Here is a 13,368-nt window from a genome sequence, read left to right as displayed (position 1 = left end):
GAAATCTACTGAATCTGATACACCACCAGAAAAAGACTGTAAAGAGTAAAAATTAAGAAACGGAGCCAGCAAGAACAAAGGCAGACTCGCTTGGCCAAAGACAGTGTCTGGCATCCATGTGGGCTTGCCTGATGCTGTCAAAGGAAGTCCTCTATGAATAGGGTCTCGTTTTTAAATCTTCATGCTGGTCTTTGTTACACTTTTTCAAAGTGAATTCTTGAAATCTGTATCTCATTTTAAGTAACCAGGGTACTTACTTCCTTTGGTTGGAGAATCTTGTTTGTCTCCAAAAGCTAAGGATCAGTTTGAAATATTATAAAAATGTCTCTCCCATTATCAATCCTCCCTCCCTCCCCTCCTTCTGTGCCCTCCCCTTCCTGTTTATATACAGAAACATGTGAATTTCCTATTCTTACCAAATTAACCTATTGAGGTGGGAATTTTATTCATTTGACCAAGTTACTCTTAAGGGAAAAAAAAAGTAGCATAGGGCACCCTTTACAAGAATGCATCTTCTCTGAAAAGTATAAATGACAAGTTTATATTAGTGTTACCTTTTATGTAGCCTTTTTAGTGCCCATTTAAGAGACCAAAGTAAATTATTCAGATACAATAGAAGTAATGATAGCCTCGTCCTAGGTTTCCCAAAGAACTTACCATCTTAAGAGAAGGAAACGGCTGGTTTTCAGAAAAGGAACTTTCTTCCTCGACCACAGATTCTGAAATTTTAAATTATAAAAAGATCAGTAGACAATAATGCCATTTTATCACTAAGACCTTTTCCCAAAATCTAAGGGGTGAAAAAAGTGATGCTTAAGCAGTTATCAGATCCTTTTATATGTAGTATTTTTTAAAAGGCTCTTGTATTTATTAGCTTTAACCATTAAAACCGCATTTTTGAAATAGCAACATTTAATAGAAACACCATAGTTTGTTACCCCAACAGTGATTATTTTCTTATAAAAACTGCAATATACTTTTAAAGAAGTCACAAACACTGATTTGTTAATTCTCAATGGAATTAGGGGCTGCTGTATCATCTTGCTAAGACTTCCAGCTGAAATACCAAAATCAGCTCAGAAGTTAGAAACGAAGAGAGTCTACAGGCACCACTGTGTTTGGCACCATCACCATTTAATCAACAATCCATTATGTCAAGACACACAAGAATTTTTCCCAAGAGAAAAAAATTTACTATCAAGATTTTCTTTTTTAAAAAAGCCCCTCAAAACCAAAAAACCCAAAAAAACACACAACCCCCCCCACCAAACCCAGTCCAGTGTATCACAAATTCAAATTTTCCAGTCAAATAAAGGTAAAATTCATTTTACTATTAATAGTTATAAACTATTTACAAGCTTGTGAAGTTCTATTTGTGCCCTGGGGATCTCTGCAGTCTTTGGCACAGCAGTTTCCTCATAAGGGCATTCCAACTACCCTGCTATCACAGCGACAAATAAACATCTAGTGAGTACCTACTACATGCAGAGTACTGTATGTGTCGCAGGGAATATAAAAACACTTTTCCCACCCTTAAGAGGCTTATATTCTAGTGGAAGAGACAGGATATATACAAAAATAAAGGGTTAGAAAAAGGACACGCTAAGGCTCAAACGATGACAGACTAGTAAGTTCTACGGGAGCAGAAAGTAAAGTGGAAATACAAAGGGATTCTGTAAGCAGGACAAGCTTTGAGGAAACTGAGGCACAGAGTGGTCAAATAAAGTAACCTGCCAGAAGTGACAGCTGGTAAAGGCTAGAGCTGGATCCTGGCTCTGGAGCCAGATTGTGTATGTGACATATTCTGTACTGTGTAACGCTTAAGAAGGTCAGGAAAGATGGCCAGGTTCAAGATTATAAAGAACTCTGATCATCAAGCTAAGAAAACTCATAAAAGTAAAAAAAAAAAAAAAAAAAAAAAAAAAAGTCATGCTTACTATGCACGACACAAATTCATTTGAAAATTAATATATATAAAGCCTTCATGTCTACAAAATTACATTTATAGTCCAGTATTCTATTCATTAAAGTCACAAAGAGTACATTAAAATGGATAGGGAACCACACTACACAAGCTAAAAATGAAAACAGTGTTTTAATACTGGTACATACCTTTCAGATCTTTAGATTTTAGTGCAGTCACATGAGCGAGCTAGAAAACACATACACACACAAGAAATGCAATCAGAAAAAAAAAAAAAAGGCCTTGGCTTGTAAAGATATGGTTAACAGAACTATAACTTGCAAAGCTAGCAAGTTAGAGAAACTTATAACATGTAGAATCTTCAGTTTAATAATAAGCACTTACCACTTTATGTTTTACATTTACATACATGCATATAAGATTGTGATCAAATACTCAAGTAGGGAAGAAGAGTATTAAAATTATTATGTTAGGAAACTGTTTATACTCAATCAACCATTTATTTAGGTATCAAATGAGAATAGGAAGAGGGATCATGTAAAATTACATGGTGAAAAATACAAGGATCTTAGTAGCACAGGTATAAAGATCAAAAACAGCATAAAAGGCCAAGTGTAAAATAAGGGTGAAAGTGGACCAGAGACAACCTCAGACGACGGCTGACCCAACAGCCTACACTGATGGCCTAGCCCCTCCGTGAATGCAAAAACCGGTGGGGTCCACGATAATCGTAGGATAAGACAGATTAGCACAAACCCATTCTTCCTAATAGAACAGGAAACCAAAGCACACTCTACACATGCTATTTACATATATAGGCATCCCCATATGCAAAGAGAACATTACGATACACAGACAAGAACAAATAATACCAAAGCTAAAAGATAATTTACATTTTACACTATTACTACTACCTTTAACAACTGGAGTTGGTCAAACGTTAACTCTTTTACTGGAATTTCAAATAATTCAACTGGATCAGCATCAAATTTCTAAAAAAAAAAAAGAAGTAGAAGAAGAAAGAAAGAAATAAGAAAGAAAGAAATGGGTCCCAAACTATTACTGAATGTTTACCCTAGACAGATCTAGTACCTTAATTTACTGATGAGAGAACAATTGTTTGGTGGCCACTGGGAGCTCGTGCAGGGGAGCCCTTCCTACCTACCACTACCTACCAGCTTCCCCCACCCCCCAGCTTTTGTTTTTAATGTAGGTGAGGGTGCCTGGAAGAGAAAAAGAGCTAGGAGGAAGCTGTGGCACTGATGGCACACTGAGAACCAAGCCAGAAGTCAGTCATTTCCCCTATTTCCTGTCATGCTGTATATGTTTTATTTGACATATACCCACGCAACGTGACTAGGAAATCAACATGCAAGCACTATCTAAGGATTAGTTTCTGTCACTAGGTTTCCAATTTTTTCCAAACCTTTTAAATTAGTTTGGTTTAAAATAGCCACAGAAATCAACTGTCATGAGAAAATTGTCTGATTAGTTATAAGCAGTAACGAGGAACTCTATTATTAATGTTTTCCCAATGAGCAAATCTAATTTATTAGATTTTAATACCATATCAAATGTCACACTGTGTAGGCACTTCTATCTTAAGGAAATGAGTTAATGTACCACCAATAAATCAATCCAACAAATAAACTAAAATCTATTACATTTATATTCATTAATGTACATATGGTATGAGACTACATATGCATAAACGTTTCCTGGAAAGATACACAAGAAACTATTAAGAGTAAGGGAGTACAACCAAAGAGAAAAAGGAAAGGATGATTTAATTTTCATTTCACAATCTTCTGAAGTACTTTTATAAATGAACATGAATTGGTTTTATAAGGAAAATACCACCTTAAAAATTAATACTAAAAATGTATATGATTCATTGCTTTCGTTTCCCAGTTAACTCAACCAGGTTCAACTTTAAGAGCAAGACAAAGTCTGGTGAAAATGTGGGATCAGCTACACTTGTCAATTAACCCTCATGGATTTTCAGAAATTACAGCTAGACTCAAACTTCAGTCTTGGTTACTGAGTTCCTTCACCACTCCATTCCTTCTTGTTTCACTTTGCATGAATGTTTCCCCACAAGCAAAAACAACCTGCCTCAATTCTAGTAATTCTATCTCTGTCATCTAAATAGGTACATCTCCTTATTATCCTCTAGGGAGCCTAGAAAACACACACTGATAACACCTTTTCACAGAAAGGGAAGGGTCCTTTTCTACACATCACAGTAACCCACACTCATATGACTGATCAGAATCGACTAGCAGGCAGAGCCAGGGGCCTTGTCATACATTTACACTACAACATGCAGCGTCTGTACATGTCAGCAAACTAGCTTTACCTTCAGAGCAACTCGATGGAAAATGATATCCAGCACAGTTTTAAAGAAAATGCCAAAGGAACCCTCCTAGTTTACGTACCTGAGAAATCACTTGGTTAATTTGTACACTGAAGTCCAGGCACTGTATAACTATCACAATTATTTTTGAACAACAGCAATTACAATTTTTAAGATTTTTACAATTATATGCGTTTTCAAATCTCCTTCTGGACTTTCTCCTCTATCACGCCCTCTTCTCCATTTTCACTGTCTCTACTCCAGTTCAGGCTTATCTTAACCTTTGGCCCACATTACCACTCTGACCTGCCTCTAGTCTCTGTCCTCTTAAGTTAACCCTAACATTGGGTACCAAAATATTCCTCTGCAAGTTTAGTTCTGAACATTTCCCTATTTGACTCTCAAGTCTTTCTCATCTCCCGAGATCCCAAGTCTAAAACCCCTCACTGAGGCCCTCCACTATCTGGCTCCAAAGCACTTCTTCAATTTTATTTTTCACCATGGCTCTTCCCACTTTAGCCAAATTATATAAGCCTATAAATTTGAGGAAACATTCAAAGCAGAAACAAAGGGAGCCCAGAAAACAAACACTGTGATAGCTTCCTTTCCTACCTCAATATAGGGACAGTGGTAGACTGATACAGAAACCACCTGAAATGTCTTTTTGATAAATATACAAAAGCAAATTCAGCAATACAGAGTCCTCACACTAGAAAATTAATATTCCCATCTTCTCGTCTCTCGTCATGTTGTAAGAGCTTGAGAGAGGAAAGGGCTGGCAGTAATTCACCAAGAAAATGAACCGACCAACTCTTCTTAACAAATAATTACATCCATAAGTATCTGCAGGGGATTGCTTCCAGGACCCTCATGGATATCAAAATCCACAAGTGATCAAGTCCCTTATATATAAAATGGCATACTATGTGTATATAAAACGTCCACATTTTTAAACCTTTTATCTGACTGAGTTTTATAAAGGAATTTAACATACCTTTTTCATAGTCAAACAACAGGTGAGATCATGATACACCACAGGCACAAAATCTTTTGAAAGATGTACATCAAATTCCACAAAGGCTGCACCCTGACAGAAATAAACAAAAACAAAACAAAACACAGGCATTTGAAAAACATTATTTGGCCCACAATACATCTAAAACTATAAGGACATAAATTTACTGTTCACTTTAAAATTACAGACTTATATTTTAAAAAACCAAACCAAAAAAAACCCTTCTTCGTGAGTTATTTAATGCTATCCTTCAAGATTTTTCTAAAAAGAAATTTCTTCTTTTAAAACAATTATAATTTCTTTTTTGCAACAGCACATCAATTTTTTCCTGGCAAAACAAACAAGCACTGAGACCCACTTGAACACAAGTGGACTCCTCTGTGGCAGTGGACAGCCTCCACAAGTGTCACCTCCACTCCTGCTATTAGCAGAAACAGAGCCTAAGAGGAGCCTGGAGCACAGCTACCTTGCACCTTGCTGACCCCGCATACCTTAACTGGATAGCGAAGCCTCAGAGATGAGGTAGGAAAAAGAATAAGCCGCAGGCTCCTGGTTCTGCTCCTTGTTGCACTTGAGTAGCAGATTTAATAGCTTTTCTTAATAAAACACCTCAATAATCAGATTGAGGAGGAGAGGGGCTTCAAGATGGTGGAAGAGAACACGGAGCTCACACTCTCTTACAAGGACATCAAAGATACATCTGCATGTGGCACAATTCTCACAGAATACCCACTCAACTCTGGTGGAAGATCTTGTACAAGTGGAGCTACAAAAAAAGATCTTCACAAAACTTGGTAAAAGGAAAAAGAGAATCGAAATGGGATCTGTGCCCCAGGGAGGGAGCCGCAAAACAGGTCAATGCCAACAACAGTGTACTCTCTAAGTCTGTGCGACAGGCGACAGGCGACAACACAGGGTGCACTTCCTGGTGGACATCTCTCATGGAGGAATACATGGTGGCTCCTCTCCCAGCAGAAGCTCTCCATTCTCATCCACCTAACACACACTCAGAAATGGACCTAGGGGCTTGTACTCCAACAGCTGGGGAGCTGAACTGGCCCCTGACAGGGTTGTGATAACCACAGAGCAAAAAGGAGGCCCTGCTCAACATCCAGTGCAGGTTCTGGTCACCACAACACCAATCACAGCCCCTCTCAAGGGGATAACAGCCAGCACACACAGAGGAAAGACATGGGAGCCATCCATACTAAAAACAGCCCTCACAACAAAAATTTTAGACACAGACAGTCCACACAGGGATGCTCATACATAAACACAGCACTTCAAGATCACAGTAGATAACGGTTACTCCTAAATTCATAGTCAGAAAAATATAAGATGAAGATGCTAAGGAACAATGAAAGAACCTGAAAGAACAATGAAACAGACCTCTACAGTTTATCAGAACTTGAGTTTAAAAAGGAGATGGTAAAAGAACTAAGAAATTGAGAGGCTACTGACAGAAATGTAGATTACTATAAAAAGAAACTAGGAATTAGAAAGAGCCCCCAAATAAAATTAGATAATTGCTGAGTCGAAAGCTGAGCTAAAGACAATAAGTAGCAGATTACATAATGCAGAGGAATGAACAAGTGATCTAGAAGATAGAATAATGGAAAACATCCGATCAGAACAGAAGACAGAAGAACAAATGATAAAAAAAAAAACAACCCACAAACAAAAGCAACATAAGGAATCTATGGGATAATATAAAGTGTACCAATCTCTGCATGACAGGGGTCCCAGTAGGAGAAGAAAGAGAAAAGGGGATCGAAAACATATCTGAAAAAATTATGGCTGAAAACTTCTCAAACCTAAAAAAGGAAACAGATATTCCAATTACAGGAAGCATGGAGGGTCCCAAACAAGTTGAACCCAAACAGATCAACAATAAGAAGTATTATAATCAAAATTGCTAAAGTTAAAGATAAACAGAAGATTCTAAAGGCAGCAAGAGAAAGAGTTAGTTACAAGGGAATCCCCCATAAGGTTATCAGCTGATTTCTCTACAGAAACATTGCTGGCCAGAAGGGAGTTGTGAGATATATTCTAAGTCCTGAAAGAGAAAAAAATGCAACATAGGATACTCTACCCAGCAAGATTACCATTCAGAATAGGAGAGAGAAAGGATTTCTCAGACAAGCAAAAACTAAAAGGATACAGCAATAATTAAGCCAATCCTAAAAGAAATATTGAAAATCTACAGAAAAGAGAAAATCACATAATTACAATGAACAGCAAAAGAATAAACATAAAGATGTAAAAGGCATCAACATCATAAAATGTGGGAAAGGGGAGATTTTTTTTTCTGTTTAGAATATGTTTCAGCCTGTATGATTACCAGTCTAAAGCAAGAAGATATAGTAATGGGTTAACATACTTGAAAAACAGGGTAACCACAAATCAAAACCTTACAAGAGTCACAAAAAATGGAAAGAAATCAAGCATAATACAAACGAAAATCACAATAGAAAAGGAAAACCAAAAAGAAAAAAAGAAACAAAGAAGAAATACAAAATCACCTGGAAAACAAGGTTTAAAATGGCAATAAACACACATCTATCAATAATCACCATAAATGCAGATGGACTAAATGCTCCAGTCAAAAGACACAGCGTGGCAGACTGGATAACAAGCGCCTACAATATGCTGCTTACAAGAGACCCACTTTAGGGTGAAGGCCACAGGCAGACTGAAAGTGAGGGGACAGAATAAAGAGGAAACGATAATTCCTACTGAAAAGACAGAGCAAGCAGAAATGGGCAACAAGAATGATGTGCATGCCAACTGATAGAAGCCTAAGCAGAAGAGAGGTGGACACAAATTAGACTTAAGGGTATACATTTAAAAACAGTGAGATCCATTCTGACTACAAATTGTTCCAAATAAAGGCTGAGAACATAAACTGACATAAAAATTTGTGCATTCACCAAAAGAAAGCCAGCTGAGATCAAAGGAAACAAAGTCTGAGGATTCTGTAATGTGTCTGTGGCCCAGAGAAGGGTTGTTTAAGAACAGACAGACATGTCCATCCCTTACCCAGCTTTAGGTCAAGGATGGTGCGCACATGTGAGTATACACGGATCAGAGAATAGAACCATAGAACCCTACTTCCTCGATGACTTCTGAAACAGGAAATAAGCTTAGCTCCTTCTATTGTCAACAAGATAACAACACAAACCATTTCTCCCAAAGAGAAACAACCCTGCAATCCCTAAACAGGTACAATGATTAAACATATGAAATTACAGATTTGCAGGTTAAATGTTTAATTTTACATGATCACCATCCTTTATGATAATTTTACTGAGATAAAACTTGATCCCAAAATTTATGTAAGCAAGGTTTAAGAAGTAAGCCAATAACAACCAAGACTGCTTCAAAGATGTTTCTACTATTAAAACAGGGTTTCGCTCAGTGTAAGAGCATGTGATTTCATGCACAAGATCCTGGATTCAATCTTTAGTACCTCCATTAAAAAAAAATTAAAACAGGCCAATAATAACATAAGACATTCTAAAATGTGATCTACATGAGTACAAAGGATTTCAAAAGAAGAAAAGGGCTTAATGAAATTCCCTCTCAAAAAGCACAGAAACCCTGAAAGTTCTTTAACAGGGATCTTCAAGTGTTTACAGCTAATAATACCATGTTTAGATTAATTAGTTCACTACAATGAACTAAAACTGGTTCCAAATAATGAACTACAGCCCAACAAGATGTCATGAAATACAAAATGCATCATTATTTTATATACCACTAAGAGGGAGAAAAACAACGCCAAACCAGGACAAGCTAAGACAGTTATAAAACCCATCTCAATGTTAGAGTCGTTAAAATATGGAAAAAGTTTGTCTTAGAATAGGTATTTGCTCATATGAGTGATAAACATATGACAAATCAAGTTTATTTGCTGAACTACTTTTTAAAAGGTATATGGAGGACACACACACACACACACACACACACACACACACACACACACAGGAAATAAAATGAGACTTTCCTCCATTTTCCCCTTAGTTTAACTTTACAACATGAGGCTTTTCAGTCAGGTGCAGAGGAATGGGGGAAAGGATGGGAATACACAGGTTTTTATTTAAAATGTCAAGTTGCAGGTGCTGAAAAAAACTAAAAAACTGAAACTAAAAAAACTGACCAAAAAAAAAAAAAAAAGATTATCCCCTTAGAATTGTAACAAAGGAGTTAAAAAATTTAACATAATCAAGCTGGTATCTACAATGTTAACTGACAGACTTACAAAAAAAAAAGTTCTATGAAATCACTATCAAATCCTTCTGTAAGCATTTATTTCCAAAGTGAGTAAAGGAGCACATGAATTCAACTGATGAAAACCAGTGCTTAGTGGGGACTGTTTTTCTTGCGTCAATCACTCAAAATTTGTTATTTCAAAAAAAGGATGCTTAGGATTCCATTGTTCCATCCTAATCTTCACCATGAATCTAAATACAAATGCTAGAAATACTTCATATTCACTCAGAAACTTACTCAGGAGCATACATGTTCTCCATTTTAAACTACTGACACCAACTGGAGGAGGCTTCCCAGATCTGCATTTCTCTACTTTTCAACCTTTGGACCAAAGCCCAAAGTTGTTTAAAGAAAGAGAGGTTCACTTACATGACTAGCCGCATTTCTTAAAGAAGCAATAGTATTTTCTTGAACTTTAGCAAGCCTGAAAGAAGAAATATAGAGATATAATTATCATTACTATAGAAAAGATACAGAAAACTATTACTACAAAGAAGTCAGCTAAATGGACATAGTACTTATTCTCTATTTTGAGGCTAACTTGGCCAACCCAAAGTGAGACTGTGACTATCATTTGTTTGGTGTGTGCATTTATTCCACAAATCAATCTCCAACAATTACAGGTATTTACAAGCTGAATACAGACATATCATATACCACCACATCCCTCCCCAAATGAGGTGATAAATTAGAGAAAACAGTCCTCTGTAATGGACATGAACTAGCAGAGACTTAGAAACTTGTTCCTTACGTGGAAAAAGCTGACACACCAACAGAATAGAAGTATGGAAACTACACTGAGAACAGGTGAGGAAACTAAGACCCAGAGGACAGCATGCTGAAAGTCACGACTACAACACAGACACATGATGCCATCAGGCTGACTGCATCAAGCTTTCCCTCCTGGCTTCCTAGTTTTAACGTCTCTCTCTCATCATCAATTCAGTAGAGTATTAAAAAAGAATGACCAGAATTGTAGCAGATAGTCTCCAATTAATTTAAATTGGAAACCCCAATTACCAAATTACATAAATCCCAGAGTGATAATTAAAAGGATCATCTGATCTTCAGAAGGTCAAACCCCTTTAACTTTACCAAGCATGAGCTACCAAATGCTAATACTACGCAAACAGTCAACCTACTGAGCTGTGGTTGTAGAATTCCCTGCACCTCGATGGCCAACATCCAATGGTATTCTTGGCTTCCAATACTTGGAAAATGAAGATTTCATGTCACAACTGTATCCTGGTAATGGCTTAATAATTATATAGTCAACTTTCGTAGGAAAAGAAGGGGGAAGAAACAGAAACAATTAAAAAGTCCACAATGAGCTCAATTATGTTTCAATACCACTGAAACCAGCTTTGTCAGTCAATCAAATAAAAAGTCAAAATCCATTCAAAGTGAAGCTTCCAGAAGATGAGATATGTCCTTATTGTTATTCTATTAGTTAATATTCTAGAACATCTTATTAAATTAATTCTTTACCATTCCCAAAAGCTCAACGTGAAACTAATGAAATTCCTAACTTAACCTTGCTTATTTGTAAAGGTCCACTCTGCTTCTTCAGGCTTACCTCTCACTCTGCCTATGGTTTTTCTGGAATTTCTGCTCATGATGGGAAGAGTAAGGATCCCGGCGCTCTTCCCGCTCTCCGCGATGGTAGACGACAGGAGGCATGCTGTACCCACGTGCCCAGGAAAAGCATCGCCCTGAACCACATGTTCACTAAGATCTTCCTAGAAAATGAGGTTAAAATAACTCAAATTCTTGCACTTCAGTATTTTCTAAGATCACAAAAACACCCTTAAAAATCAACTCAGAATCTATGGGGGATGATCAACAAAAAATACAATCACATATATATTGAGGTAATTTAGCTTCATTGTAATGAGTAATACGTTTTCTTTTAGAATATAGTATTTTAAGATTGTGTTATACTCTTAATCAAAACTACTGATTTGCACTTCTGATCCTCTAACATGTTTCGGGTGAATTTAAAGCACCAACTGGAAGTTTCTAAGTACTTTTACATTCAAAGGTTAAGATCTCCCTGAGTGAGCTTTTACTGTATATTTTATTCTTTAAAATGCATCTACACAGTTGACACAGAGGACTAGTAACTCTCTAGGACACTGCATACTCGCTTAGAGGTTAGACAGGGTGTTTTATCAGCCTAGTCTATGAATAAATTAGTATTTCCAAAACTGCTAACCAAATGAAAAGGAAGTTAGGCTGTTAGACTCTTAAAAGGCAGGTATTGAAAGAACAAGAAAACATTCAACCAAAACTTCGTATTTTTATTAAAGTCTCACAGATCTTATTAATTAGGTAAGATCTAATCACAGGGGTTTTTTAATAAAGTTTTTTATTATAGTTTTCTCAAAGGAAATAAATTCCATATAATGCAAGGTAGCCAAAGTCACTCACAAAGGCTATGTCTAAAGGCATCATCAAATTAAACAACTCAAAGATTATAATAATTTTAATTATGTGTAACAAGTGTTACTTAGTGGGTTTTAATCCATCCTAATTCTGTTATTTTAAGAAACCGTGGCTAGGTGCTACCATTGGTTAAGGACTATTTCCTATCCTTAAAGACTCAAACTCTATAATCTAATGGAAATGGGAATGTTAGGGCCAAAAAGCAAGAGCCTAAGAAGACCCAGGCACAATGGAGCAAAGCCCTTAGGGGAGAACCCAGTCTCGTTATTCCTGGGGAGCATCTGAACAGCCAGTAAGCCAGACAGCGCTAGTCTAAGTGCCACAGGCAGCTCCGGAAAGTTGGCACAACAGATTCTGAACAAGCTGGCACAATTTTCATAGCAACTATTTTTTCTTATGTATTTACAATACCATGTAAGGTTGCAAAAATGAGTCACTGTTATGATGAATTCTTACAATAAAATGCTTCCATAAACCTCAGGCTTCAGTCATGAAGAGAACTCATGATACTAGTTACATCAGTTTGCCCACAAAGAGTTACACAGCCTGCCTGTCCCTCCATCCTTAGAGGCTCCTTTTGAGACAATTCATTTATATTTAGAATAGATACAGACATCAAGACATCTTGATCTTAAACATCAATTCTGCTGACATTCTCAATTATATTCTTAACAGTACTTGAGTCTGTCAGCTCCAAGTTTTTTAAATCTGTTAAAATGTAAACATCTAAAAAGTTGTATGTTTACACAAATCAGACTACAATAAAAATCAAAATAAATTTAAAAATAAGCTTATGCCTGTATTCTTTCTCACCTCCTTCAGTGAAATATACTCACCTCAAAAAAATCAAAGATTAGTTCCAGGTTATCTGGTTCCATTGTCTGTATACTGTACTCTGTCCAGCGATCAGGCTGTAACCCGTACCCACACTCGGGCTGGGAGTGCCTGCACTTGAACTCATTGTCGCTTATTAAGGCTATCTCCAGGCTATTGGACATTTTGTGAAGAACAGTGGGAGATACCCTATCATCGTCATCTTCCTCCAGACCCTCTAGTGTCAGCTTCACCCTACACAAAAGGAGAAAATAATGAAATTCAAAAAGTGAAAAAGAGGGGGCAGATATAGCTCAAGTGGTAGAGCACATGCTTAGCATACACAGTCCTGGGTTCAATCCCCAGTACCTCCTCTAAAAATAAATAAGTAAACCTAATTACCTCCCCCCCAAAACAAACAAAAAAGTAGAGAAGAAGAAAAATTCATACCAATGTTACCTAAATGGTAAATTTTAATGTGCTCCCCAAATACACTAAATCTTCAAATAATAAAAATATCATACAAAGATTACACATACTATA

General features: G+C 36.8%; 1 protein-coding gene across 1 annotated transcript in view; it reads right to left on the bottom strand.

The window, feature by feature from the left end:
• The window catches only part of GPCPD1 (glycerophosphocholine phosphodiesterase 1), a 48,750-nt gene that overhangs the window by 11,708 nt on the left and 23,674 nt on the right, over nucleotides 1–13,368 (bottom strand). The window contains 8 exon segments of the mRNA XM_032461868.1: nucleotides 658–719; nucleotides 2,113–2,152; nucleotides 2,839–2,916; nucleotides 5,275–5,367; nucleotides 9,937–9,991; nucleotides 10,710–10,842; nucleotides 11,144–11,306; nucleotides 12,849–13,080. Of these exon segments, the coding sequence (XP_032317759.1) occupies nucleotides 658–719; nucleotides 2,113–2,152; nucleotides 2,839–2,916; nucleotides 5,275–5,367; nucleotides 9,937–9,991; nucleotides 10,710–10,842; nucleotides 11,144–11,306; nucleotides 12,849–13,080 (856 nt within the window).

The sequence above is a fragment of the Camelus ferus genome, chromosome 19 (genome assembly GCF_009834535.1).
Source record: "Camelus ferus isolate YT-003-E chromosome 19, BCGSAC_Cfer_1.0, whole genome shotgun sequence".
Classification (NCBI taxonomy): Eukaryota; Metazoa; Chordata; class Mammalia; order Artiodactyla; family Camelidae; genus Camelus; species Camelus ferus.
Note: the sequence above shows the minus strand (reverse complement) of the source record. Positions and strands in the feature narration are given on the sequence as shown.